Raw genomic sequence first — 25691 nt, 5'->3', positions numbered from 1 at the left:
ATCATGAATAATTGTTTGAAGTTTCTGTTCCTATGTACATTGCTCCTACCTATTTGTTTTAGATGGACTACAGCCTGCATAAAAACAATATTGAAGAGATATAGAGTGAGACAGCACAGAAGCAGGCCCTTCAGCCCATCATGTCTTTGCTAACCATCTGTACTTATCCCATTTACCAGCACTTGGTCAGTAACCTGTTACGCCTTGGCGGTACAAGTACTCATCCAGATTCTTCTTAAATGGATCTTATCAAAAAAGAGGAGATATGCCCATCTTTTGGAAAGTAATGAAGATTAATCCTTTAGAAGGGAAGTAGATGGACCAGGACAATAAGCTCTAAATCTGGTAGAAGTAAAATATTGGGAGCGATCCTGGAAGAAACACTTAGCCATGGCAAGAGGGACTCATCACAGAGTTGAACTTGAAAGTCGGGAACTTAATTTGTGTATGACTAGTCTGTGCAAAGAAGGACTAAAATCATATGCAGACTAGTTGAGACCAAATCTTGTTGAAACAAGACATCCAAAGAATTCTTGGAATGATTAACCATCTAAGACGGCTAGATGCAAACAATTGCATGATTATAGGGCTCTCAGCCCAATTTTGAGTGCTATATGAGTAATACCTCAAATCCTTTTAACTCACCTTGCTCCCATATCTTTTTATCTCGCCTGCTGCCTTCTACTACCTTTTAAAATCATTCCTAAAAATTAGCCCACTGGGGCTGTGCTCTCGATTTTAAAAACAAAATGGTAGCAGTAAAACCCATAGCCTCACAACAATCTGCAGACGAGGAGCTTCTCTTGGGCTCACTCTTACACCTCCTCCGTTACCCACCTCCCCTCTCTAACATCTTCAACCACAAGAAACAGCCGAGAGGTTCTGGACCTGCTTCTTAAAGGCACCAAACAAGTGTCACGCAAACACTGTTTGAAGAATCCCATGAAGATGACAATGCGGCCAGGTTTCCATGCGTAATACTTCACTTTACCACTTTCAGCACACACCATTGATCAGATTGTTTGCCGGATTACACTGCTGCCATGACTTGTCCTCACAGCTGTGTCCTCAGGAGATTTTCTTCTTCAGGGATACACTTCCATCTACCAGTGAGTGTTGCTGCTCCGAGAAGGAAAGTTGCCATAATGGGGAGAAACTTAAACTAATCTATTACAACGCAGAAGGAGGCCATTCAACCCATCATGTCCATGCATGATCCACCCCATCCCCCTCTCATTTTACAGTAGCCCTCTGTCAATGCACCATAGAAAGCATCCTATCTGGATGCATCACGGCTTGGTACGGCAACTGCTCTGCCCAGGACTGCAAGAAGCTGCAGAGAGTTGTGGACACAGCCCAGCGAGTCACGGAAACCAGCCTCCCCTCCATGGACTCTGCCTATACCTCTCGCTGCCTCGGTGAAGCGACCAGCATGATCAAAGACCCCACCCACCCGGGTCATTCTCTCTTCTCTCCTCTCCCATCAGGCAGAAGATACAGGAGCCTGAGGGCATGTACCACCAGGCTCAAGGACAGCTTCTATCCCATGGTGATAAGACTATTGAACAGTTCCCTTGTACAATAAGATGGACTCTTGATCTACCTTGTTATGACCTTGCACCTCACTGTCTACCTGCAATACACTTCCTCTGTAGCTGTGACACTTTACTCTGTATTCTGTTATTGGTTTTACCCTGTATTGCCTCAATGCACTGTGTAATGAATTGATCTGTACGATCGGTATGCAAGACAAGTTTTTCACTGTACGAGTGACAATAATAAACCAATACTGATATCCTGCTCTCCCATGCCAGTAAACTCCACATTAATTCCTTTGTTATTTATCTAAGCTACAGGGTAAATGACAGTAGCTAATTAACCTCCTAGACCCTCTTTGGGTTGTGGGGGGAAACCTGGGCAGCCAAGGGAAACTTAGACAGACACATGAATGATAGAAAAATAGGGGGCTATATAGGAGGGAAGGGTTAGATAGATCTTAGAGCAGGATAAAACATTGGCACAACATTGTGGGCCGAAGGGCCTGTACTGTGCTGTAGTGTTCTATGTTCACAGAGTCAAGGAAAATGGTGCAAACTTCCACACAGACAAACGCAGGTCACTGGAGCTGTGAGACAGCAGAAGTACTGTGCCACCTGAAGGGAGAATCCTCTCAGGGGATTAGAGGGAGCTGGACAGGAAGGTGAAGCACAGAGCTTGCCGGAGGTGTGTTTGTTGCATGAGGGGGCCATGGAGAACCCCTTTGCAACAGCAACTGTTCATAGCAGGAAAGGGTCAGGCAGTCCCTATGAAGAGTCACACTAAATGAGCGCAGTCTACGAGGCTGCCATCACAGTCATTCCCCTGCTCTGGGGGCTGAAAGAAAAGCAGATTATGCCTCTTCTCGCTGGCTGTGGTGACCTGTTTGTCGCCACAGCGGGCAGCAAACTCTGAGAGGTGGCAGAGATCAAAAGCAACAGCCTGAAAATGGTGCAGGCACGGTAGTGTAGCGGTTAGCATAACGCTTTAGAGCGCCAGCGACCCGGGTTCAATTCCGGCCACTGCCTGTAAGGAGTTTGTACGTTCTCCCCGTGTCTGCGTGGGTTTCCTCCGGGTGCTCCGGTTTCCTCCCACATTCCAAAGACGTACCGGTTAGTAAGTTGTGGGTGCGCTATGTTGGCATCGGAAGCGTGGTGACACTTGCGGGCTGTCCCCAGAACACTACGCAAAAGATGCATTTCACCGTGTGTTTCGACGTACATGTGACTAATAAAGATATCTTAATCTCTGAAGTGATCCAGGGCGAGGAAGTTGACAGTGACCCTGACCTTGACCTCCAAGTGTGGAGGAAGAAATCAGTCATAGATCTCAGTAGGGACTCCCTTGGTGAAACCTAGCCTGGATGATGTCACTCCTTGGAGATGTCCAGCTTGGTGGAGAAGGACTTGGTTGATGAGACCTCCTATGCCTCCTCCCACACAGTGTCTACGATGTCTCTGATGCCTGTGGGCTACCTTCAAATCATCCACCATGTGTTAGTAACACACACAAAATGCTGGAGGAACTCAGCAGGTCAGGCAGCGTCCTCGGAGGGAAATGAACAGTCGATGTTTCGGGCCGAGACCCTTCATCAGGACTGGAAAGGAAGAGGGCAGAAGCCAGAATAAAAGGGTGAGGAGAGGGGGACGAACGTGCTAGCGGGTGGTAGGTGAGTCCGTGTGAGAGGGGGAAGGTAGGTGGGTGGGGGGAAGTGGGAATGAGGTGAGAAGCTGGGAGGTGATAGGGTGGAAGAGGCAGAGGGCTGAGCAAGATGACGAAGATCCAGTCACAGAGGAGGAGCAGTGAGCAAGGGTCTCACAGAACTCCCATCAAATGGAGGAGGAAACCTTCTCCAGGGTAGGCATCCCTCGAAGAGACCTCGCAGCGGATAGCAAAACGGAGGCACAACAGAGACTGCAGATGCTGGAAATCTGGAGCAACGAGGCAAATCCCCATTGCTCATTCATTTTAAGTGTTGAAAAATGCAAAGAAGGATGAGGCCCAAGTGTGAACCTGCCTGGAGCAAGCAGTGAATCTACAGAGTGCCGTGAAGCAGCCCCGCAAACAACGATCGGTGCTTCAGCGGAGACGCCTCGCTGGAAGCTGCCACTGGCACCCACAGCTGTAACTTCAAAACAAAACAAGGACACCCTATCAAGGTGACCGTAGCAATGAATTTGTGTACGTCTGGCTCCTTGCAGGCTGAGCTGAAGATATTTCCAAAATCCCACAGTTTCCTGTCTGCCGAGACACTCTGTTCAGACAGGAGTAATTGCATTCATTCCCTTCTGCCAGAAGCCAGTGCGTGGACGAAGTCTCAGCCTGCGAGCATTGCAGCTTTCTCCGAGAGGATCAGTGACTGGGAGCACGTGGTGGGAACCGGATTTTGAGTCAGTCCTTCAGTTCTGCTCCCTCAATATCCAGCTGCATCATGAACCCTCTGGTGCACATCAGGCTGGTCAATGGCCAGTATCTTGACTACAGTCCCGGTGTCTTTCTTCTCTGGCAATTCACTGTGTTTGAGGGGCCATAGTAAACCCAAGGGGTGTAACCCTGGCCAACAAAGCTCACCAGCACCTCTACTTCCTCAGGAGGCTAAAGAAATTTGGCATGTCCCCTTTGAGCCACACCAATTAGTGTAGCCCTTAGCATAACACTTTACAGCGCCAGTGACCCGGGTTCAAATCCAGCCACTGTCTGTAAGGAGTTTGTACATTCTCCCTGTGTCTGTGTGGGTTTCCTCCGGGTGCTCCGGTTTCCTCCCACATTCCAAAGACGTACGGGTTAGGAAGTTGTGGGCATATTATGTTGGCGCTGGAAACGTGGCGACACTTGTGGGCTGCCTCCAGAGCATTCTATGCAAAAGATGTATTTCACTGCATATTTCAATGTACATGTGACTAATAAAGATATCTTATAAAGGTATCTTATCTTTTATCAATGCACCATGGAAAGCATCCTATCTGGATGCATCACTGTTTGGTATGGCATCTGCTCTGCCCAGGACCGCAAGAAACCGCAGAGAGTTGTGGACACAGCCCAGCACATCACGGATACCAGCCTCCCCTCCATGGACTCTGTCTATACCTCTCGCTGCCTTGGTGAAGCAGCCAGCATAATCAAAGACCTCACCCACCCGGGTCATTCTCTCTTCTCTCCTCCCCCAGTTTCCTCCCACATTCCAGAGACGTACAGGTTAGAAAGTCGTGGACGTGCTATGTTGGCGCCGGAAGCGTGGCGACACTTGCGGGCTGCCCCCAGAACACTCTACGCAAAAGATGCATTTCACTGTGTGTTTCAATGTACATGTGACTAATAAAAATATCTTATCTTATCTTATCAATATAATTCCACATTAGCTTCCCTCTGTTATGGAAGTAGGAGGGTCTAGGAGGTGAGGGCACAGCCTCAGAATAAAGGGGAGTCCCTTTAAATCTGAGATGAGGAGGAATGTGTGCATTCAGCGTCTGCAGCGTGCAAGTCAGCAAGGACTTTGGGCTGTGGATGAGGAGGATTTGGCAAGAGATTACCATCTTCTTCAATGGTATCAGTCTTGCTGCTGGCCATGGCATTAGCAACAGGTATCCATCCCAACAATGGCCTGCACCTTCTCCTCCGTGATGGCTGGAGCATGCAGGCACAGCTGGTCTCCTATCGCCTCGACTGTGCACCACCTTATCCTTCAAGAGAAGGGGTGAAAGTTGTGCAATGTGCCTGGGTGATGTGGTTGTTGTGATTAGTCAATTGTTGGTGTGTGCAAGCTGTGAGACGTGGGCACGAGGCTGTGGTGCAGCACTTAAATGTTTGCAATGGCGCCAGACAAACGAGTGCTTGTGGGTGAAGGCTGGATGTGGTGAAACGAGCTGTGCCCAAGATCACTGCAGTTGTTTGGAGTTTGAATTTTTGAATATTTGAAAATTTTTATTTTTTATTTTTTTTAATTTGAAATAGTTGAAAAGTTGACCCTGACCGTTTGTGTGAGGTCATCACGTTTCTTATTGTGTGGCATCCAGGTCGCATTCCCTGCTTAACTCCTGCCGTTGATTGCCATGGCTGTCAGATCCCACAGAATGGTGTCTCCTCTGACAGAGGGTCCAGACACCAACTCCATCCCCTCCCTGTAAACTAACTGAAAAAGACCAATTACAAATTCATTGTTGACTAGAACGACATTTCTTCCAGTCAGTGCAATGGAGGAGTTATGTTATTGGATTGGTAATTTTAAAAACAAGAGTTCAATTACCATTAAGATAATTGGAGAGATTAAGTTCAGTTTCACAATAAATCTGATGTCAATAAAAAGTGACCTTGAAAGTCTAATTGCCTTTAACAAAATGCTTCATTAACATAGTTTAAGGATGGAAACTTACCATCAAGTCTATGTGCTTTGCATGTTCCACACCCTTGAGTTTAACTATTAATTACCGTCTGTAACAACCTGGCAAAGCACTCAGGTGCTTTAAGCTACCGCACAACACTCATCTTCAGGAGAATTATAGACAGGTAATAAATCCTCGCCTTACCAGTGACATTCCAGGAAATGGTTTAATAAGTATGGAATTGATGCCCATTGCCAGGGACGGAGAGAGATACAGAGAAAAATAAAAAGATGTGGAATTGATGGAATTTTGGGCTGGACCTTTTCAAAATTATAAACAACAAACAATGCGTTTTCAAGAGAGGAAATATATCTCCATCGTCACAGATCCACGATAGAGAGAATGGACAAATGGATACATAGTGAAAGTTCAAGTGGTTTCATCAATGAAGTCAAGATGAGAAGAAGCAGGAACCATTTGGATCCACTCAGTGTCACTTTCAGAGGACTGTAAAAGTGATTTCTTGATTTTCAATGAAGCAATAAAACATCTCTACAGCCAACAAATACTGGGAAGTACAAGACAAGAAACACTCAGTGGTGTCAGTGCGGTGGTGATTTTAGTGCAATAAATCTAAAGGCTTGGACTAATAATGGAAAGAGGGTTAAAGTCTCCCCATGGCAATATGAGAATTTGCATTTGGTCTTGAAATGAAAAATTGGTTTCGTCAAAATGATCATAAAAATGTCAGTGTTTTAAAATTCAGCAGGTTCACCAATATCCTTTAGGGCAGAAGTTCTGCCTTCCTGATTCAACCTGACCTCAATATACTCCAGTCCCTCACCTAAAGGGCTGATTCTGGATTGCCCTCTGAAATGTCCCGACAAGCTGTTATGCCACATCAAAAAAAAGCGAGCAACTATTCAAGTAAAAACAACAGCACATCGCTCGGCACAAGTGATGGGCAAGAAATGTCGGTGATGATCACAGCCCTACAATGAAATTTAATAAAGAATAAAGCACCAAATCAAGAGAAGTCATCAAAATATATCCAAAAAAGGACAAGAAAATGGGTTCTAATGAGAAAGGGAAAGAGGGGGAAGGGATGATGGAGGAGAGAGGGAGAGAGAGAGGAACCAGCTGTCTGGAGGTGATGCAACCTGCAGTTGATATTCTTCCACGTGTTTTATGCTGAGGATCAACAACTCCACTCTCCTCTTCAAACTCATCTTTGTCCACTCCATATTGTCACTCTTCACCTCATTCGGTATTGGTATTGGTTTATTATTGTCACTTGTACCGAGGTACAGTGAAAAGCTTGTCTTACAAACCGATCGTACAGGTCAATTCATTACACAGTGCAGTTACATTGAGTTAGTACAGAGTGCATTGATGTAGTACGGGTAAAAACAATAACAGAGTAAAGTGTCACAGCTACGGAGGAAGTGCAGTGCAATAAGGTGCAAGGTCACAACAAGGTAGATCGTGAAGTCACAGTCCATCTTATTGTATAAGAGAACCGTTCAATTGTCTTATCACAGTGGGGTAGAAGCTGTTCTTAAGCCTGGTGGTACGTGCCCTCAGGCTCCTGTATCTTCTACCCGATGGAAGAGGAGAGAAGAGAGAATGTCCCGAGGGGGTGGGGTCTTTGATTATGCTAGCATCCCATCTTTAAACGATACTGATTTTATTCATCCCTCTCTGCACCTATTATGCTGCCCAGGCTCCTGCTACATCAGCCTAAACCTTCCCCAACAACACTGGTTAATCTCCAGCAAGGACACTGGTCTGAAGTATGCTCCCTCTCACTGGTACAACCAATGTTTGTAGACTCTCCATCATTTAAACTGTCTCCATTTAAATCGACCAAAAAAAAGTATTAAACAGTTTTAAAATTTTGGTTGTAGTTATTAAAATTGTTGCTGCTTAAACTGTGTTCGCTGTTGCATGAATTTCAGGCAAGTACGTGTGTTTACTCAGTCGATCGCACTTTGCTGTTGTGTTGTGCAGCATCAATGTACACTTCATTAGGTAACCGGCGTCAGGTTACAGCTTGCACTGCTCAGCAGTGACTCAGTAATAAACTGATGACATGGGAAAGGTTGGCAGGTACAGTGCAAGCTCAGATGAAGATGGGAAGAGAACAAAAACAGGACCTAAATAGTAAGGATAATATTGCAATAATGACTGATAATCATTGTCCCTATCTCACACTGCACAGATCAATTTGATAAAATTTGATGATAATGCTATAAATTTAAGCTTCCTACACTTTTCCTTGGCAACATCCCAATGTAATCAGTAGGAACTTCACAGGTAGCCCATACCATTGTTAAATAACCTCACAGTTACAGTAAATCCAACTTACACTACAGTCTGTTAGATGGTGCACCTGTCCAGATTCATTGCTGACAGTACAACTTTATCAAGGTCTAGAGAATTCTACACTTTTGCTCCGTCAGAAGTTATCCTTCAATACCTGCCTTCCCTCCACATCTACAAGAAGTTGTCTCCCGACTAACTCACCAAATCCAGTTTACATAACCACAGGGTTTTGATTACCGTACTTCAAATTGCCATTTGATTCCAAATGAGCTTCAGTCTCCCACATCCTGCTGTACGGTAAAATTGAATGATGTTGAATTAGTTACAGATTATTGGACATAGGATAGACAAAGTCAATGCCAAAGTGCATACCTTGGTTTGTATAGGAAAGATTCTGCTCTCAGGCTGTGAATGACTTGGAAATACATTGCCGTTCCTTCTAGTATTTAGATCATCACTGGATCTAAATACTAGAAATCCTTTTGCAATAAAATTGTAGAAGGACTGCAGCAATACAAAGAAGTGGTGCACCGTCAGCTTCTTAAAGGCAAGTATAGAGGGGCATTAAAGAGCAGTCTCAGCAGCAGTGCACATAACACAAATGATTATAAGATTTCTTGATTAGACACATGTACATCTAAACACACAGTGAAATGCATCCTTGGGTAGAATATTCTGGGGGCAGCCCGCAAGTGTCGCCACGCTTCCGGTGCCAACAAAGCATGCCCACATCTCCTAACCTCTACGTCTTTGGAATGTGGGAGGAAACCAGAGCACCCGGAGGAAACCCACGCAGTCACGGGAAGAACGTACAAACTCCTTACAGACAGCGGCGGGAATTGAACCCCGGTCACTGGCACTGTAATAGTGTCATGCTAACCGCTACACTACCATGCCTTGTAGGGCAAATGTGATTGGTTCTGTTAAAATGCAATTATAGAAGAATCTGCAACAGTCTCAACCAGTTTCAACAAACTTACTGGAAAACGACAGTACAAGTCTTGGCTGAGGGAAGACATTTTATGCATTCAGATTTCCCACTCTGATCAAATACAGGAAGACTCAAATCAGTCTGAAACAAGAGGGCTCAAGATGTTGAAGTATATTGCGCTGGTAGGCAAATGAATCCACACCTAAAGTGCCCTTTGCAAACTTGGCAATTGCCAGTGTGGACAGGTTCAAAGAGAGACTTTCATTAGAACATAGAACAGTACAGCACAGGTACAGGCCCTTTGGCCCACAATGTCTGCGCTAAACACTGTGCCAAATTAAACTAAATCCCTTCTGCCTGCACAGGATGCACATCCCTCCATTCCCTGCATACTTATCTGTCTATCAAAGAGCCTCTTAAATGCCACAATTGTATCTGCTTCCACCACTACCTCTGGCAGACTGTTCCAGGCACCTACCACTCTGGGAGAAAAAACTTGCCCCGCATATCTCCTTTAAACTTTCCCCCGCTCACCTTAAATGCATGTTCTCTAGTAGTTGACGTTTCTACCCTGGGAAAAAGATCCTGACCACCTTCCCTAGCTATGCCTCTCATAACTTTATAAACTTCTATCAGGTCTCCCCTCTGCCTCCGACACTCCAGAGAAAACAACCCTAGTTTGTCCAACCTCTCCTTATAGTTCATACCCTCCAAATCCAGGCAGCATCCTGGTAAACCTCTTCTGTACTCTTTCCAAAGTCTCCACGTCCTTCCTGGAATGTGGTGAACAGAGCTGTACACAATACTCCAAGTGTGGCCTAACCAAAGTTTTATACAGCTGCAAGATGACTTCGTGCCTCTCATATTCAATGCCCCATCCAATGAAGGCAAGCATGCCATACACCTTTGTTACAATCCTATCTACAGGCATGGCTACTTTCAGCGAGCAGGTTAAGAACATTTTTCCCTCAAGATAATCCCTTCAAAAGGGATTTTTGAACAAATTGCTCCCATGATGGGTGAAGGACTTCACTGGTGAGAAAAGAAACCAAAGAGCATTCATGTCCTCTCATTCTTGTCAGCCTTATTAAAGGAAGCATATAGTGCATCATGTCTTAGTTCTGATTCAGACCCAGCGAGCACCTAGTCCAGACTAGAACAGTTGAGTCTGACAGTGGTCCTGGCCTCACCAAGTCTGGCAGGGGTGTAGATTCAAGGTAATTGGCAGATAATTAGTGGTGAGCTCAAGAAAAAACTTTCAGCCAAGAAGTGGTGGGAGTCTGGAACAGATGTTGTGGAAGGATGATGGAGGCAGAAACCTTTAACTAATTAAAATAGAAGACAGAACATTATAGCACAGTACAGGCCCCTCGGCCCACAACGTTGGTCCGACATTTTACTTTGCTCTAAGATTATCTAACCCTTCCCTCCCACGTAGCCCCCTATTTCTCTATCATTCATGTGGCTATCTAAGAGTCTCTTAAATGTCCCTAATGTATCTGCCCCCACAATCTCTGCCGGCAGTGCGTTCCACGCACCCACCACTCTTCTGTGTAAAATAACTTACCTCTGACATCCCCCTTATATCTTCCTCCAATCACCTTAAAATTATGCCCCCTCGTGTTAGCCATTTTCTATCTATGTCCACTCGATCTATGCCTCTTATCATCTTATACACCTTTATCAAGTCACCTCTCATCCTCCTTCTGTCCAAAGAGAAAAGCCCTAGCTCACTCAACCTATCCTCATAAGACATGCTCTCCAATCCAGGTAGCATCTTGGTAAATCTCCTCTGTACCCTCTCTAAAGTGTCCTCATCCTTCCTATAATGAGGTGACTAGAACTGAATATAATACTCCAAGTGTGGTCTAACCAGAGTTCTATAGAGCTGCAACATTACCTGATGGCTCTTGAACTCAATGCCCCAACTAATGAAGGCCAACACACCATACGCCTTCTTAACAACCGTATCAACCTGCGCGGCAACCTTGAGGGACCCATGAACGTGGACCCCAAGATCCCTCTGTTCCTCCACACTGCTAAGAGTCCTGCCATTAACCTTGTACGCTGTCTTCAAATTCGATCTTCCAAAGTGTATCACTTCACACTTTTCTGGGTTGAACTCCATCTGCCACTTAAAATAGTTGAACACTAAATTCCACATTGTACAGAGTTAAAACCTTGTGTCTATTGGCATTGCCTAATAGTTCTTTTCTGGCTGGTGTGACACAGAGTGGGCTGGAAGGCCTCCTATGGTAAACTCCCATGACTCTGGAGGTTTTATGAAGGCCTTAAGAGCACAAAAAGCAACTATGCACTGGAGTCTGGACTTGTAACGCAACATTGGATTCTTGGATCCCAGAAAAATAAGGAAGATCTTAACTTTGACTTGCATTTAAAAGAGTCTTCCAAAATATCACAAAAACACTTCTAAAGAGAAATATATGAAGGAGAAAACAAGACGTGTTCACCAGGAATGAAGTCTCACAGGAGATTGTTTTAAAGTTAGAAAGTAAACTTAAACTGTCCTCGGGTGATTTTCATCTGGTAGTTTAAAGAGAAAACGAACAAATTAATTTCACAGATTAGCGACTGAGATAGATACAACTTGGCCATCAGAACTGATGCCCTTGTCTTCAGGTTGGAAGGAGGAAGTATGAAAACAGAAGGATTTCCTCCCCAAGGATAGCTGTCAGGCAGTGCCAGAAACATGAGCTTTAATACTGAAATGCCCTTGAGAATGATGTGAGCATCATCTGCAAACTTCTTTGAATTGTCCCTTGGTGTAGGTTCAAGTCATTCATTAACACTGCAAACAGCAGTAGGGCCTAGAAATGAGTTTATGGAATCCCACTGGTTTCTGCCTTCCAGTGTTAAGACCTCCCAACACGTTGCTTTCTGCCATTAAGCCAGTTTTTCATCTAATGGCTTTTATTTTGTTTGACCAGCTTTCTACATGGGATATTTTCATAAACCTTGTCGGCCACCTCAAGTGTATGGTCTCATTGACCCTCCTAGTTACCTCCTTAGAAGAATTATTTAGCAACGACTTTCCTTTTATAAATCCAGGCCAACTATTCTTGATTAATTTGTGCCTTTTTATTGCCCCTCAGAATGAATTCCAATAATTGTCACACCACTGGTTAAACTGACTGGTTGGGAAGTTGCTAATATTGTACTAGTGTTTAAGAAGTTATTTTCCAGTCCTAAGAGGATTGGAAAATGCTGGTTAGAGCCTCCATGATGTCTTACTTGGCTCCTTTTAAGATAAGATAAGATATCTTTATTAGTCACTTGTACATCAAAACACACAGTGAAATGCATCATTTGCATCGAGTGTTCTGGGGGCAGCCCGCAAGTGTTGCCACGCTTCTGGCGCCAACATAGCATGCCCACAATTTCCTAACCCATACGTCTTTGGAATGTGGGAGGAAACTGGAGCACCCGGAGGAAACTCACGCAGACACGGGGAGAACGTACAAACTCCTTATAAACAGCGGTGGGAATTGAACCCAGGTCGCTGGCGCTTTAAAGCATTACGCTAACCGCTACACTATTGTGCCTGCCAGCATGGGTTAAATATAACCTGGGCCCAGCGATTTACCCACCTTCAAAGATGACAAACCCCTTTGAACTGCAGGCACGGTAGTGTAGCGGTTAGCGTAACGCTATTACAGTGCCAGCGACCCAGGTTCAATTCCAGCTGCTGTCTGTAAGGAGTTTGTACGTTCTCCCTGTGACCGTGTGGGTTTCCTCCCACATTCCAAAGACGTATGGGTTAGGAAGTTGTGGGCATGCTATGTTGGTGCCAGAAGCATGGTGACACTTGCGGGCTGCCCCCAGAACACTCTACGTAAAAGATGTATTTCACTGTGTGTTTCCATGTAGATGTGACTAATAAAGAAATCTTACCTTAAATTTACCTCATTCAGTATTTCACAACTTCCCTCCTTAAACTACTGTGATATCATCATTTCTTTTGTCAAGACAAACACAAAGCACCCATTGAGAACTCTTCCCACCTCTTCAATCTCCACACATAGGTTACCTTTTCTCCAGTGATTGTTTCAAGTTCCTCCCTTCCTTTGTTAAATATTTGTTCAGTCTTCGTTATTTCCGTTTATTAATCCCCCAGTCGCATCCTCTTAAAAAGAGCCACCAATGGATCAGCCTTGGCTTTGAAACCCATCTTACCTACCATGCACCTCATCTTCCAGGGGACAGTCCCACACGTTTTTCTAAGGGGAACACATTTACCTCAAAGCCCCTGAATCAATCTCTTGGCCTTCAACTGCTTTGACATTGATATGCCTCAGCTATCCTCTTGGTTTTCAAGTGATATTAAAACATTTTAGAAATTTAAGAGGGCTTTTAAGGGGGCTTGGATGGGCACATGAATGAGAGGAAAATAGAGGGATATGGGCATTCTGTAGGTAGGAGGGAATGGATATGTTGGCACAACATTGTGGGCTGAAGGGCCTGTTCTGTGCTGTACTGTTCTATGTTCTATGTTCTAATTTGCTTTAACAACACACATAAAATGCTGGAGGAACTCAGCAGGTCAGGCAGCATCTATGGAGGGAAATAAACAGTCGGCTGGCCTTATCTCCACAGTGTCGTCAGTTCTTATTACCCCTTTGGAACAAATAAAAACACCTCAGCTTGAATAGATTATTCAGCAATCACAGTTCTGGGCTAGAGAATTGCAGAAGTTCACACACCCATGGGACGAAATTCCTCCATCTCGGATTTAAATGGGCAATTCTGTCCTGAAACAATGCCTAGTTCCAGCTTCTCCAAGGGAAATCATCCTATCAGCATCTACCTTGTGAAGCTCTTTGAGAACTAAGATTGTCTTTCATTTTTCCCGAACTGTAATTAATATAGGTCCAACATTCCCTCATTAGGCAACCCCTTCATCCAAGGAATCAACCAAGTAAACCTTCTCTGAACTGTCCCCAAAACAAGTTTATCCCTTAAGTAAAGAGATGAGAGCTACTTGTCGTATACCAAGTGGGGATTCTTTGCATTAAAATGGACTTTTTTTTGGTTCTAATTGTGTGTTTTTTTTTGTAAAAATTGTAATATATATGTTTATTCTTCTTGTAAATGCTGCTTATCTGACATTATGTGCCTGTGATGCTGCTGCAAGTTTTTCATTGCACCTGGGCACACATGTACTTGAGCACATTACAAACTCGACTTTGAAATTAGGCCAGTTCTAATTTTAATACGCTTCTTCAGTGAGGAATTTCAGAACAAACAGCAAACACGTTTTCTACTGTATTAAACCATTCATCTATTTTAAACACTCCGGTTAAATCACACAGTCTCACAATTTAAGCAACTTATCTCCACAATTTGACACAAAGGTGAAATGAAAGAAATGTCAGTAACGTGATGACATAGAAGAATCAATATTAACACAAACTCGGTGAGATAGTTGAAAGAAGGCCCAGCTGCCTGCAATATCCCAGGTAGGTTAGTAAGTTTGCTGATGATGCAAAGGTAGGTGGTGTTGTGGATAGTGTAGAAGGTTGCTGTAGGTTACAACAGGATATTGATGGAATGCAGAGCTGGGCTGAGAAGTGGCAGATGGAGTTCAACCCAGAAAAGTATGAAGTGATACCCTTCAGGAGATCGAATTTCAAGGCAGGATACAAGGTTAATGGCAGGACTCTTAGCAGTGTGAAGGAACAGAGGGATCTTGGGGTCCACATCCATAGATCCCTCAAGATTGCCACACAGGTCAATAAGGTTGTTAAGAAGGCATATGGAGTGTTGGCCGTCATTAGTTGGGGGACTGAGTTCAAGAGCTGCGAGGTGATGTTGCAGCTGTATAGAACTATGGTTAGGCCACACTTGGAGTATTGTGTTCAGTTCTGGTCGCCTCATTATAGGAAGGATGTGGAAGCTTTAGAAAGGGTGCAGAGGAGATTTACCAGGATGCTGCCTAGATTGGAGAGCATGTCTAATGAGGATAGGTTGAGTGAGCTGGGGCTTTTCTCCTTGGAGAGGAGGAGGATGAGAGGTGACTTGATAGAGGTGTACAAGATGATAAGAGACATAGATCAAGTGGATGGTCAGAGACTTTTTCCCCAGGGCGACAATGGCTAACACGAGGGGACATAATTTTAAGGTGATTGGACTAAGATATAAGGGGGATGTCAGGGGTAAGTTTTTTTTTACACAGAGTGGTGGGTGCATGGAATGCACTGCCTGCGGAGGTTGTGGGGGCAGATACATTAGAGACATTTAAGTGATTCTTAGACGCATGAATGAAAGAGAAATGGAGGACTATGTGGGAGGGAAGGGTTAGATAGATCTTGGAGCAGAATAAAATGTCGGCACAACATTGTGGGCTGAAGGTCCTGTACTGTGCTGTAATGTTCTATGTTCTAATATCCATACCCACCTTGTTTATCCACACTAATCACATTTGCCCACATTAGGACCTACTTCTTCTTTGCCTTGCCTATTTAAGTCAGTCTAAATGCGCCTTAAAAGTATCAATTGCATCAGACTCTGCCATCTCCCCTGGCAGTGAGTTCTAGATATCAACAAATTTCTGTGTGAAAAATGCTTTATCCTCAAATCCTTTTTAAAACTCTGACACAAGGAACTCAGTGGGTGAATCAGCATCATTGGCAGGGGGGTGGGGGCGGCACAAAGAATTGTCCACACTTTGCATCAAGACCCTGCATCAGGACCGAAAGTGGGGAGGTAAGATAGCCAGTATCGAGACAGGGACGGGCGAGACGGGGGCCAGTAGGTGATAGGTGCACCCAGGAGGGGTGGAGTTAGGAGACAGGTTACAGAAGCAGACAAGGGGGGGAATGAAGAGGCAGATGGAGCCAGGTGGAGAGACCGGAGAGTGATAAGCAGGACAAAGGCCACAAGTATTGGAATCTGAGAAGTACGGAAGGTGCTTAAGGGAGTACAGTGCGTGAAGGTGGATGGAACTAGGAAGGGGTTGGAAATGGGTGATCACTGCCAGGCTGAGACCCAAGGCAAACCAGAACACATTCTGCCTGGGTAGTCTACAGCCCAACAGTATGAAGAATGAATTATCCAATTTCAGGGAACCCTTGCCTTGTGTGTTCTCCCCTCCCTCCCACCACCACCACCAATCACCCATCTTCATCCCCCTCCTGGTTCCATTCCCCACCTACTCCCACACGTTGCCCACCATATCCCTTCCCCCATCTGGTTCCATTTGTCCCCCAGTAGTTCCCATTATCACCTGCCTTATCAGACTCCAGCACTTATAGCCTTCATGCACCCACCCATCACCCTCCAGTCCTCTGCCTCCACCTCCCGCCATCTAACGTTTTCTTCGTCTACTTCCACTCATCACTCACCTGCCTCTGTCTCCCAACTCCATCCCACCCACCACCTCAGTCCACACATTATCTACCAACCCTTCTCACCCTCCCCCTCTCTTTATACTGGCTATTGTCCCTCTCCACTTAGTCCTGATGCAGAGCTTCAGCCTGAAATGGCAACAATTCCTTTCCTCCCACAGGTGCTGCTTGACCTGCTGAGTTCCTCCGGCAGTTTTTTACCCAACTGAAACTCCTTCCTCTCACTTTAAACCTGTGCCCTCTTGTGTTTTTTTTAAAATATACCTCTACCCTGGGAAAAAGATTCTACCTACTCCCTTACAATGTTATACACCTTTATCAGGTCACCCCACAGCCTCCTTTCCTCAAGGGAAAACAAGACCAGCCTATCCAATCTTTCCTTAATGCCTGGATGTTGCCAATCCAGGCAACATCCCGGTCAAACTCCACTGCATTCTCTCCATCACAATCACATCCTTCTTAGGATGCTGCCTGGATTAGAGGGCATGTGCTTTGAGGACAGGCTGGACAAACTTGGGATCTTTACTCTGGAGCAGAGGAAGCTGAGGGGTGATCTGTTGGAAGTGTATAAAATTATAAGGGGCATAGATAGGGTGGAGAAGCAATATCTTTTTCCACATTGTGATCAATACTGGAGGGCATGCATTTAAGGTGAGAGAGGGTAGGTTCAGAAGAGACGTGAGGGTTAAGTTTTTTTTTACTCAGAGTGTGGTGGATGCCTGGAATGCGTTGGCTGATAGGCAAGTTCATTGGGGGCTTTTAAGAGGGGCTTGGATGGGCACATGAATGAGAGGAAAATGGAGGGATATGGACATTCTGTAGGTGGGAGGGATTAGCTATCTCGGCACAACATTGTGGGCCAAAGGGCCTGTTCTGTGCTGTTCTATAATGTGGCAACCAGAACAACACAACCAGAACAACATAATTAGTATGTTGTAAATTTGCAACACAACACCCCAACTCTTATATTCTATGCTCCAACCTACAACAACTTGTTGCCACTTTCAGGGAACTATTGACTTGGACCCCTAAGGTCTCTCTATTCAATGTTCACTGGTGTTATATCCATTTACTGTACATAGCCTGCCCCATTTGACTTGTCAAAATTCATCACCTCACACTTGTCAGGATTAAATTCCATCTGCCAATGCTCCAACGCAGCTTTCCATCCGATCTATATCCTGCTGTAGTGTTAGACAACCTTTCTCGCTGCCTGCGACACCACCATTCCTTCTACATTCAATCATAATCACACAGCAAAAAGTCCAGCACCAATCCCTGTTGTACACCACTCACAGGCTTCCAACCAGAAAAACCAAAGCACTTCCCCACTACCAAGCCAATTTTCGATTCAATTAGTCATTTTGCCTTGAATGGTATGTGCCACTTGAAACGATTTGAAAAACAACAAAAACTAAAAGGTGAATGAGAAAAGGAACAATGTCTGAATAGTAATTAAAATTTTCTAGGCAATTAAAATCCTGCAACTTGTGGAGAAGTTGAAATAATTAACAGTTGTGAAATCATGGAAGTATTTAAAGTTGAACAAGTTTAACATCACAAGACAAAGGAGCAGAAGTAGGCCATTCGGCCCATCGAGTCTGCTCCATGAGCGAAACTAAACTATTCCTATCAAGTCCCAATTTCCAGCCTTTTTCCCCATATCCCTTGATACCTTGACTAATTAGATACCTATCAATCTCCTCCTTAAATGCCCCCAATGACAGGCTTACACAGCTGTATGTGGCAAAGAATTCCATAAATTCACTACCCTCTGGCTAAAGAAATATCTCATTTCTGTTTTAAACGGGTACCCTCTAAGACTGTGCCCTCTAGTCCTGGACTCACCCACCAAGGGAAACAGCTTAGCCACATCTACTCTGTCCAGTCCTTTCAACATTCGAAACGTTTCTATGAGGTCCCCTCTCATTCTTTCATGGTGGGAATAGTGGAAGAGGGTATATTTGGAGTTTAGGAAGAAGAAACAAAATACTGGTGAAGGATGGACTCAATTCAGGATAAAATCTATAAATTTCCTCTCAAACTAAATTGTGTACAAAAAAAAAATCATCCTCAAAAGCACTTCCAACTGCCTGGGGAAGTTACTTTGGTTAAGAGTTCTGTATAAAGTTGTTGCCTGACTCACTATATAATTTAAATTCGAGGCTTCTGAACTGTTTTCACTTGTAGGTTGTTTAACTTAGTGTGTCAGAGAAATAAGAAACAGAAGTGCGTTGGTGCAATCTTAACTTCTGAAAGGAAAAAAAGGAGAAAACAGATTCACTAATCACATATCTAGGTGATAAACAGTTTATTTTAATCTGGTTTTGTCAGATGCATTGTACAATGCCAATACTTTCAGTAAGCCATTTAATTCAGTATCTAGCATTGTCCATCTTTGTTGTGCACATTGTACAAAAGACCATGATTTTAAGAATCAGGGAGTTGTATTACATAATTTATGATAATAGTACTTTAGGAAGAAAGGAGAGGGAAAAAAAATGTTGAATTTACTGACTCCAGTATCTTTCTTTTTTCCATACACACTAGCTGTAAAGCTGTACCTCCAATGGAAAAGCAATGCAAGGGCAGCATGGATACTTCCTGGATCAGCAATTTTATACAAACAATAAAAAGGAATATCTAGTATACAATAAGCCAGGCGCAATACATACACAAGACACATCAGTACCATAGACAGATACAGGATTTTTAAATTAATACAGCATCCATATTTTATATAAATCAACTTGAGTTTGCAAACATGCTGAGTTACTGAACCCAATCAGTGTGATATAATATATATATTAAATATATTTGTGCATATATATATAATATCACAGACACAGTGAGGTAAATACAACTTGGTCATTCCGGAGGTATCTTTAATTTAAAGCAGAATTACATAAAGGTTCAACTGTACGGTTTGAGTGTAGAGTAAAGGTAATCCCAGATACACAGAAGGGCTGCATGGCAAAACACAATGCAAGTGGGGCTGTTCTGGAAAGGGCAGATCGTGGCACTCAATACAAGGGGAAAAAAAATCCACAGTGTTTCATAATTTAATATTAACATAACATATGCAGCAGTATCACTTGTATATACTGAGAGTTGTCATGGGTAAATTCAGCATAGTAATACACTAGAACATCCGATATGCACATTTAACATGCTACAGATCACAGCAATTACTATGGTTTTATAGGGAGGTGCGCATTTTGTTGCGCTCGCAAGCCTACCATACAAAACTTGTCATACATTAAGGATGTTTTCTGAACTATACATTAGACCTATGACAATATGCTCAGTGATGACCTACAACAGGAATGACTGATGAGAAATCTTTAAAACGGAGCAACCACACATTTTACCCAAGGGTTTAGCAGCAGTTCTGCCACTTCAAGTGCCTTCATCACTTGCAATTATAATACTGTTTCTTCTCAGCCAGGAAACTACACACTTTGAGATTAAGGTCAAAAGAGAAGAGATCTGGATTTATTTGAGCTAGAAGCTAAATGCAATATTTTCTATGGGTTTTTGTCCACACTTTTCTACTAAATTTGTTATTATGTTAAATCACACTACAGATTTTTTGATATTAAAGAGTAAAAAGCTGTAGTGATAAAAATCTTCTCTTACTGTGGGCTTTATTTGTAAGTATACAATTATATGTAAACTACGTTAAAACTAAAAGCTAGACTAATGTATTATAGAATGGAGCTAATATTTTTTAATGCAACCAAGTAAAAATATTTTGGTTAACTGCATATTTGCCAAATTCAAGGAATAATACTGCACAGCTGCACTACAATAAGTACAAGTTGCTAAAGTCCTTTCATCCTTGGGTTAAATTTGGATGTTGAACCTTTATAGCTATCCTCAAAGACTTGATAAGGCAGACTCAGTAATCAAGAACTGCCGTGTGTAAAGTACATCAGAAAGCTGCGAGTTGGGGCTTTCGGGCCATTTCTTCCTCAAACAGATAAAGCACGACTATTAGCAGATTGAGTGCTCCAAGAGAACCAAGCAGTAGGCAGCTAGATTGCCTTGGATTTACACACAGTTCAAGAATTTACTGTGCTCAAAAGCCCGTAATGGCATTTTTTTTGTGCAAGTAAAGAGGCAGATTCTAAGATGCAAATTTTGTAGAAGGTAACAGGGCACAAAAGATATACTGGTGAAGTACCTTAAGCAACATCCGCTGGGATTTCATGAGCCATAGAAACAAAGCCTCAGAAATTAACAAAATTATCTAACAAAGCCACAATGAAACCATGCAAGAACTTTAACAAAAGATCTTCCTCTTTGCCCCCAACTCAACTTCCCCAAACACAAAAATACATTTTGAAAATATGCAGAAAGTTTGCTAGGACAGAAACTGAGCAGCATGCAAGTCTTGGGGAAAAATAATTTGTATGAATAAATTGATTTAATTCTGAGTTTTGCTTGCTTGTTCCTGCAAAACATTGTCTTTTCAAAAGCCAAATAAAGATCCAGTCCACTCCAAATAGAAAGTTCATTTTAGTAACTATTGTTACAATTCTAAATTCATTAAAGCTAATTTGATTTTAATGGCACATATAACAAAGCAAAGTAAAATGTTTTCACTTCAAAAGATGGCATGATCAATTGCAAACATTTAATGCACTGAATAAGACTTGGTTGGGTCATTAGTGTTACACTGCAAATAGAGAGAGAAAAAGAGGCAAATATTTGTCAAGATTAATCTACATACTATGCTACGTACAATAACAATCATTCATTTGGCTGCTATCATTTAGTGATAAAAATGCAATAGAATTTTATTTGGTTGAGAGACATTTGCTATTTTGTGAACTTTAAAAATCTAAATGGCAAAATAACCATTCCTTAGCAAAAACCAATCTGACAGATGGCATCATAGCAAATTTTAACTACTAAAGGAACCCCAACCCCACCCAACACTTCCCCTTCTCCCCACCCCCCCAAACAAAAACAAGGAAAAGCCTCCATTATCAGGAGACTAAGTTATAGAATTGTGTGTTCCTTACTATTTTAAGTGGCTGCTCCCACCAAACTACAATCAATTGAAGTGCATGGTGGAACGCTAACTATAATTTCACTTCTGGTCTTTATGAAGGAGAGGGTTACGCACCTATAGCATGCAATTAGGAATTGACATTCATAAGTTTAAAACAAGAATTCCAAAAGATGCTAAGTGCAAACATTGTCCAGTTAAAACAAAGTTAAACCTATCAACTAAAACCCACAAATACAAGCCCTTCACCTAATTATCTCCAAACTTGGAAATTGTCCGTGATTACAGATTAGGGGCCTGGATTTGTGCAACTATTTCAGTAACTCAATTTACTAACTGCCTCAACCACCAAACCTTAGCTCTGCAAGTAGCAACCGTTAATGTATGTGTCTCAATTTTGTTCCCAAGTCTACAGGCCATTACAAAATGGTAAAATGGCTCTTCAAACCAAATGTGGTGTAGAATTCCTGACTCAAAGCTTTAGCAAACAAGGTGAAAATAGATTGCAAGGCATCAATATTATAATCACTTGGTTGAATTGCTAAGCAGTAAAACTAGTACTCAACCCTTAGCTAGAGTACCCTCTGTGTGTAATACTGTACTTTGCACAGAAATTTCATTCCTTTGTGGGACGAGCCCCATTACCAGTCTCTCCAACATTTTGGGGGCAGTATTGGTAAAGGCTTATGTGTTCCAGCTTTTCTACTATTAAGACCAATAATAAAACTTTGTCATCAAGTTAAATGTTAATTAAAAAAAACCTAAGCTACGTAATATGTCAATGTCCTGGGAAGGTGGTGTTCAGTGCACAGAGTGGACCTCAGCCTGCACTCAGCACGTCCATTAGAGAGCTAGGCATGATGGAAATTTCCTATGTAATTTAGAAAATGTGGTGCAGACAGAGTGATCCATCTTCTGCTCCCTCGATGAGGTAGAACAAGAATCCCTTCCAATAAAACTGCAATCCAACTGCAGTTATGATCCTGTCAACTTGATCTCCGGACTGCATGTGACTACATTTTTATGCCTTCCTGTTGGCTAAGCTGAGATAATGTTTTCTTGATCCGAAGAGCAGTTAATCTGGCTGCTCCATTGGCGTACCAACATTCACGCATGATTTTGGCCATTACACGTAGAGCCTATGCCAGAAGAGATAACAGGATTAGAACAAGTTTATACTGTATGGTTCTGGAGTTAATAGCAAAATCTACAAGTTACAACTAAAATACTGCTATCAATCTGGCTGCACATTGTGATTAAACCATGCAAAGCTGATTTCATCCATTTCACAAAATGGGATTAGAATGTCAAAACAAAAGCATTGTACATCAAACTAGAATTCAACTATGAAAACTTGAAGCTTCTAACTATTCAGCACTTAGAATACATCACAATATTTTTATATCAATTATAAGCAATTAAGGTTCCTCCCATATTCACCTCTCTAATTAAAATCCCTCATGCTTTGACCTCGATATCCTTCCATATACAATAATAGGCAGTTCAGGTCTATTTTAAGTCTATTGTACTACATCCTCGTCAGCCAAACAACCTTAAATTCTTGATTCCTTGCGTCTTTGATCAACTCAAAGAGGAAACTAAGGACAACTCTAATAGTGCCATTGATGCATGCAGTGTTTGGAGGAATTGGAGTATTACTGTCACATGTACTGAGGTACAGTGAAAAACGTGTCTTGCATACCGTACATACAGATCAATTCATTACACACTGAATTGAGGTAGTACAGAGTGCAGAATAAAGTACAGGGCAGGTAGACAATAAAGTGCAATAACAGGTAGATTGGGAGGTCAAGAGTCCATCTTATTGTACTAGGGAACCATTCAATAGTCTTATAACAGTGGTACAGAAGCTGTCCTTGAGCCTGGTGGTACGTGCTTTCAGGCTTTTGTATCTTCTGCCCGATGGCAGATGGGAGAAGAGAGAATGTCCAGGGTGGGTGGGGTCTTTGATTATGTTGGCTGCTTTACCGAGGCAGCAAGAAGTATAGCAGAGTCCATGGAGGGGAGGCTGGTTTCTGTGATGTGCTGAACTATGTCCACAACTCTCTGCAAAGAGTTGGAAATTGGAAAACTACAATTAAATCTGTCATCAAAAAGGCAGTCTAACAAGTTTCATCTCCAATAGAGTCAAATTAAACACAAAATTGAAAATAAAGTGTAAATTAATTTTAAGCAAAAATGAACAGTGTTCCCATTGCATTTACAAGGCTGTTTCATAGAACAGATTAAGAAACAATAGCCACAGCATACTAATTACGGAATACTTGTAGTTCTGATTTCCACTCATTTTTAAAGACACAATCCTACGTAGTATTTTGCTCAAACTTATTCTCAGATGTTCCGTCAACACAGCTACAATCCCCACATGGACATCTCCTAGTTTCAGATGACAACCTGCACCAAAGGCCAGCCACTTGCTAGGAAAGAGCATTTCTTTCCTTTGGCCAGACTTCTGACCAATTATTTTCTTCTAGCTTCTTACCAAGTACTTCCCCCCCCCTTCAATTTTACGGTAACCAGTCAAACATTGCCCCTTGTCAGAGTACGATTCTTCTATGGTTTTCTCCTACCCCCATGCTCAGAGTCCATCCAATTGCATCATTCTTGTTGCTTTGACCTCACCCACCTTCCATCAGATTACCACCACTAATTGCCTCAGCCTGCTCCCAAATAACAGCCTGCTCTCACCTAATCTCCACTCCCTTCTAGTTATAGCTTTGGTGGGATTCCATTACTAACCAACTCCTTTACATTTCATTGCCACCAACATAGAGACTTGAGAATCCTGGTCTTTTCTCAAACCAAATATTCTTGATAATTATCCCTTTTGCCAAACAGTGCAAATTTGTCTGAGAGAGAAAAGCCACAATTTCTGAGTTCTGGTAAACACTGGGCATACACTGACAAAGAAACTGCCCCAATTTTAGACAGATAAACCAAAGAGAACTTTATTGTAAAAAGCTTGCCAAATACTGAGGCAAAGATTCAGAATGAAGCCTCCTTGCTTTCTGAAGAATGGTGTTTGGACAAATGCTGAAACCACCTCAAACTCCAAAGACTCATTGGTTTCATATGTCAAAGACTCACAAATTTCTATAGAAGTACAGTGGAAAGCATCCTGACTGGTGCATCACAGCCTGGTATGGAGCCTCCAATGCACAGGATTGTAAGAGGCTGCACAGGGTTATAGACTCAACCAGCTCCATCACAGACACAACCCTCCCCACCATCGAGGACATCTTCAAGAGGCAGGGAGGGTCGTGTCTGTGATGGAGCTGGCTGAGTCTGTAACCCTCAAGAAGGCAGCATCTATTATTAAGGACCCTCACCATCTGGGACATGTCCTTTTCTCATTACTACCAGCAGGGAGGTGGTAGAGGAGCCTGAAGACCAAAACACAATGATTCAGGAACAGCTTCTTCCCCTCTGCCATCAGATTTCTGAACTGTCCATGAACGCTAACTCATTATTCCTTTCTTTTTTTGCACTAGTTTTGTAATTTATAGATTTTTGTGTCTTTACGTTGTACTCCTGCCACAAAGCAACAAATTTCAAGTCATATGTCAGTGATAATAAATCTGATTGAGATATTTTCTCTTGCCGAACCAAAAATGAAACCGGGATTCCCTGCAACTTGCTGTTGGGTGGTGCTTGAACTCAATTGGGTTTTTTGTGGAAAGAAATGGAAGTGAGCTAACGGTTTTGTTGGGACCTCTTACCAATTGAAATTTGTTTTACACTATATCTTTGCTTTCCCTCACCATAAAGTCCATAATCAAACAACTTCAAGGGATAGAGCTTTGGGGGCAAAAGGAGGCTGTTAATATATACTAATTAAAGTGGATGAGTTGGATGGAGTTCAGTTGCATGTGACAAGCTATTCTTCATCATAATGCTACAAATACACAAAGATTCCTCATTGAACTTCAAACAGCCAGATGACAATAAATCATTTTTGAAATAAATCTCTAAAGTGAGGCTCACATCATTTTGTTTTTTGAAAACTTCTTGGCTGGTGTCAAATGGGGCCAAAGTACAGAAAACTGACTGCATTGTTATGTATTGGCTAGAATCCAATTCTATTAAAATCATCTCACCCTACAAGATGACGCAAATGATCAAAATATCTCATCAATAGCGCAACATGAATTTCTCTACGTCAAAATTAAAACCTTTAC

General features: G+C 42.7%; 1 protein-coding gene across 1 annotated transcript in view; it reads right to left on the bottom strand.

Annotated features, from left to right (window-relative positions):
* Positions 1 to 18771: 18771 nt before the first annotated feature.
* tgfbr1b (transforming growth factor, beta receptor 1 b) overlaps positions 18772 to 25691 on the bottom strand; it is a 49877-nt gene continuing 42957 nt past the window's right edge. Inside the window, exon 9 of the mRNA XM_052022779.1 lies at positions 18772 to 22631. Within this exon, the coding sequence (XP_051878739.1) occupies positions 22506 to 22631 (126 nt within the window). The 3' untranslated portion in view covers positions 18772 to 22505. The remainder of the gene's footprint in view (positions 22632 to 25691) is intronic.

Source organism: Pristis pectinata, chromosome 9 (assembly GCF_009764475.1).
Source record: "Pristis pectinata isolate sPriPec2 chromosome 9, sPriPec2.1.pri, whole genome shotgun sequence".
Classification (NCBI taxonomy): domain Eukaryota; kingdom Metazoa; phylum Chordata; class Chondrichthyes; order Rhinopristiformes; family Pristidae; genus Pristis; species Pristis pectinata.
Note: the sequence above shows the minus strand (reverse complement) of the source record. Positions and strands in the feature narration are given on the sequence as shown.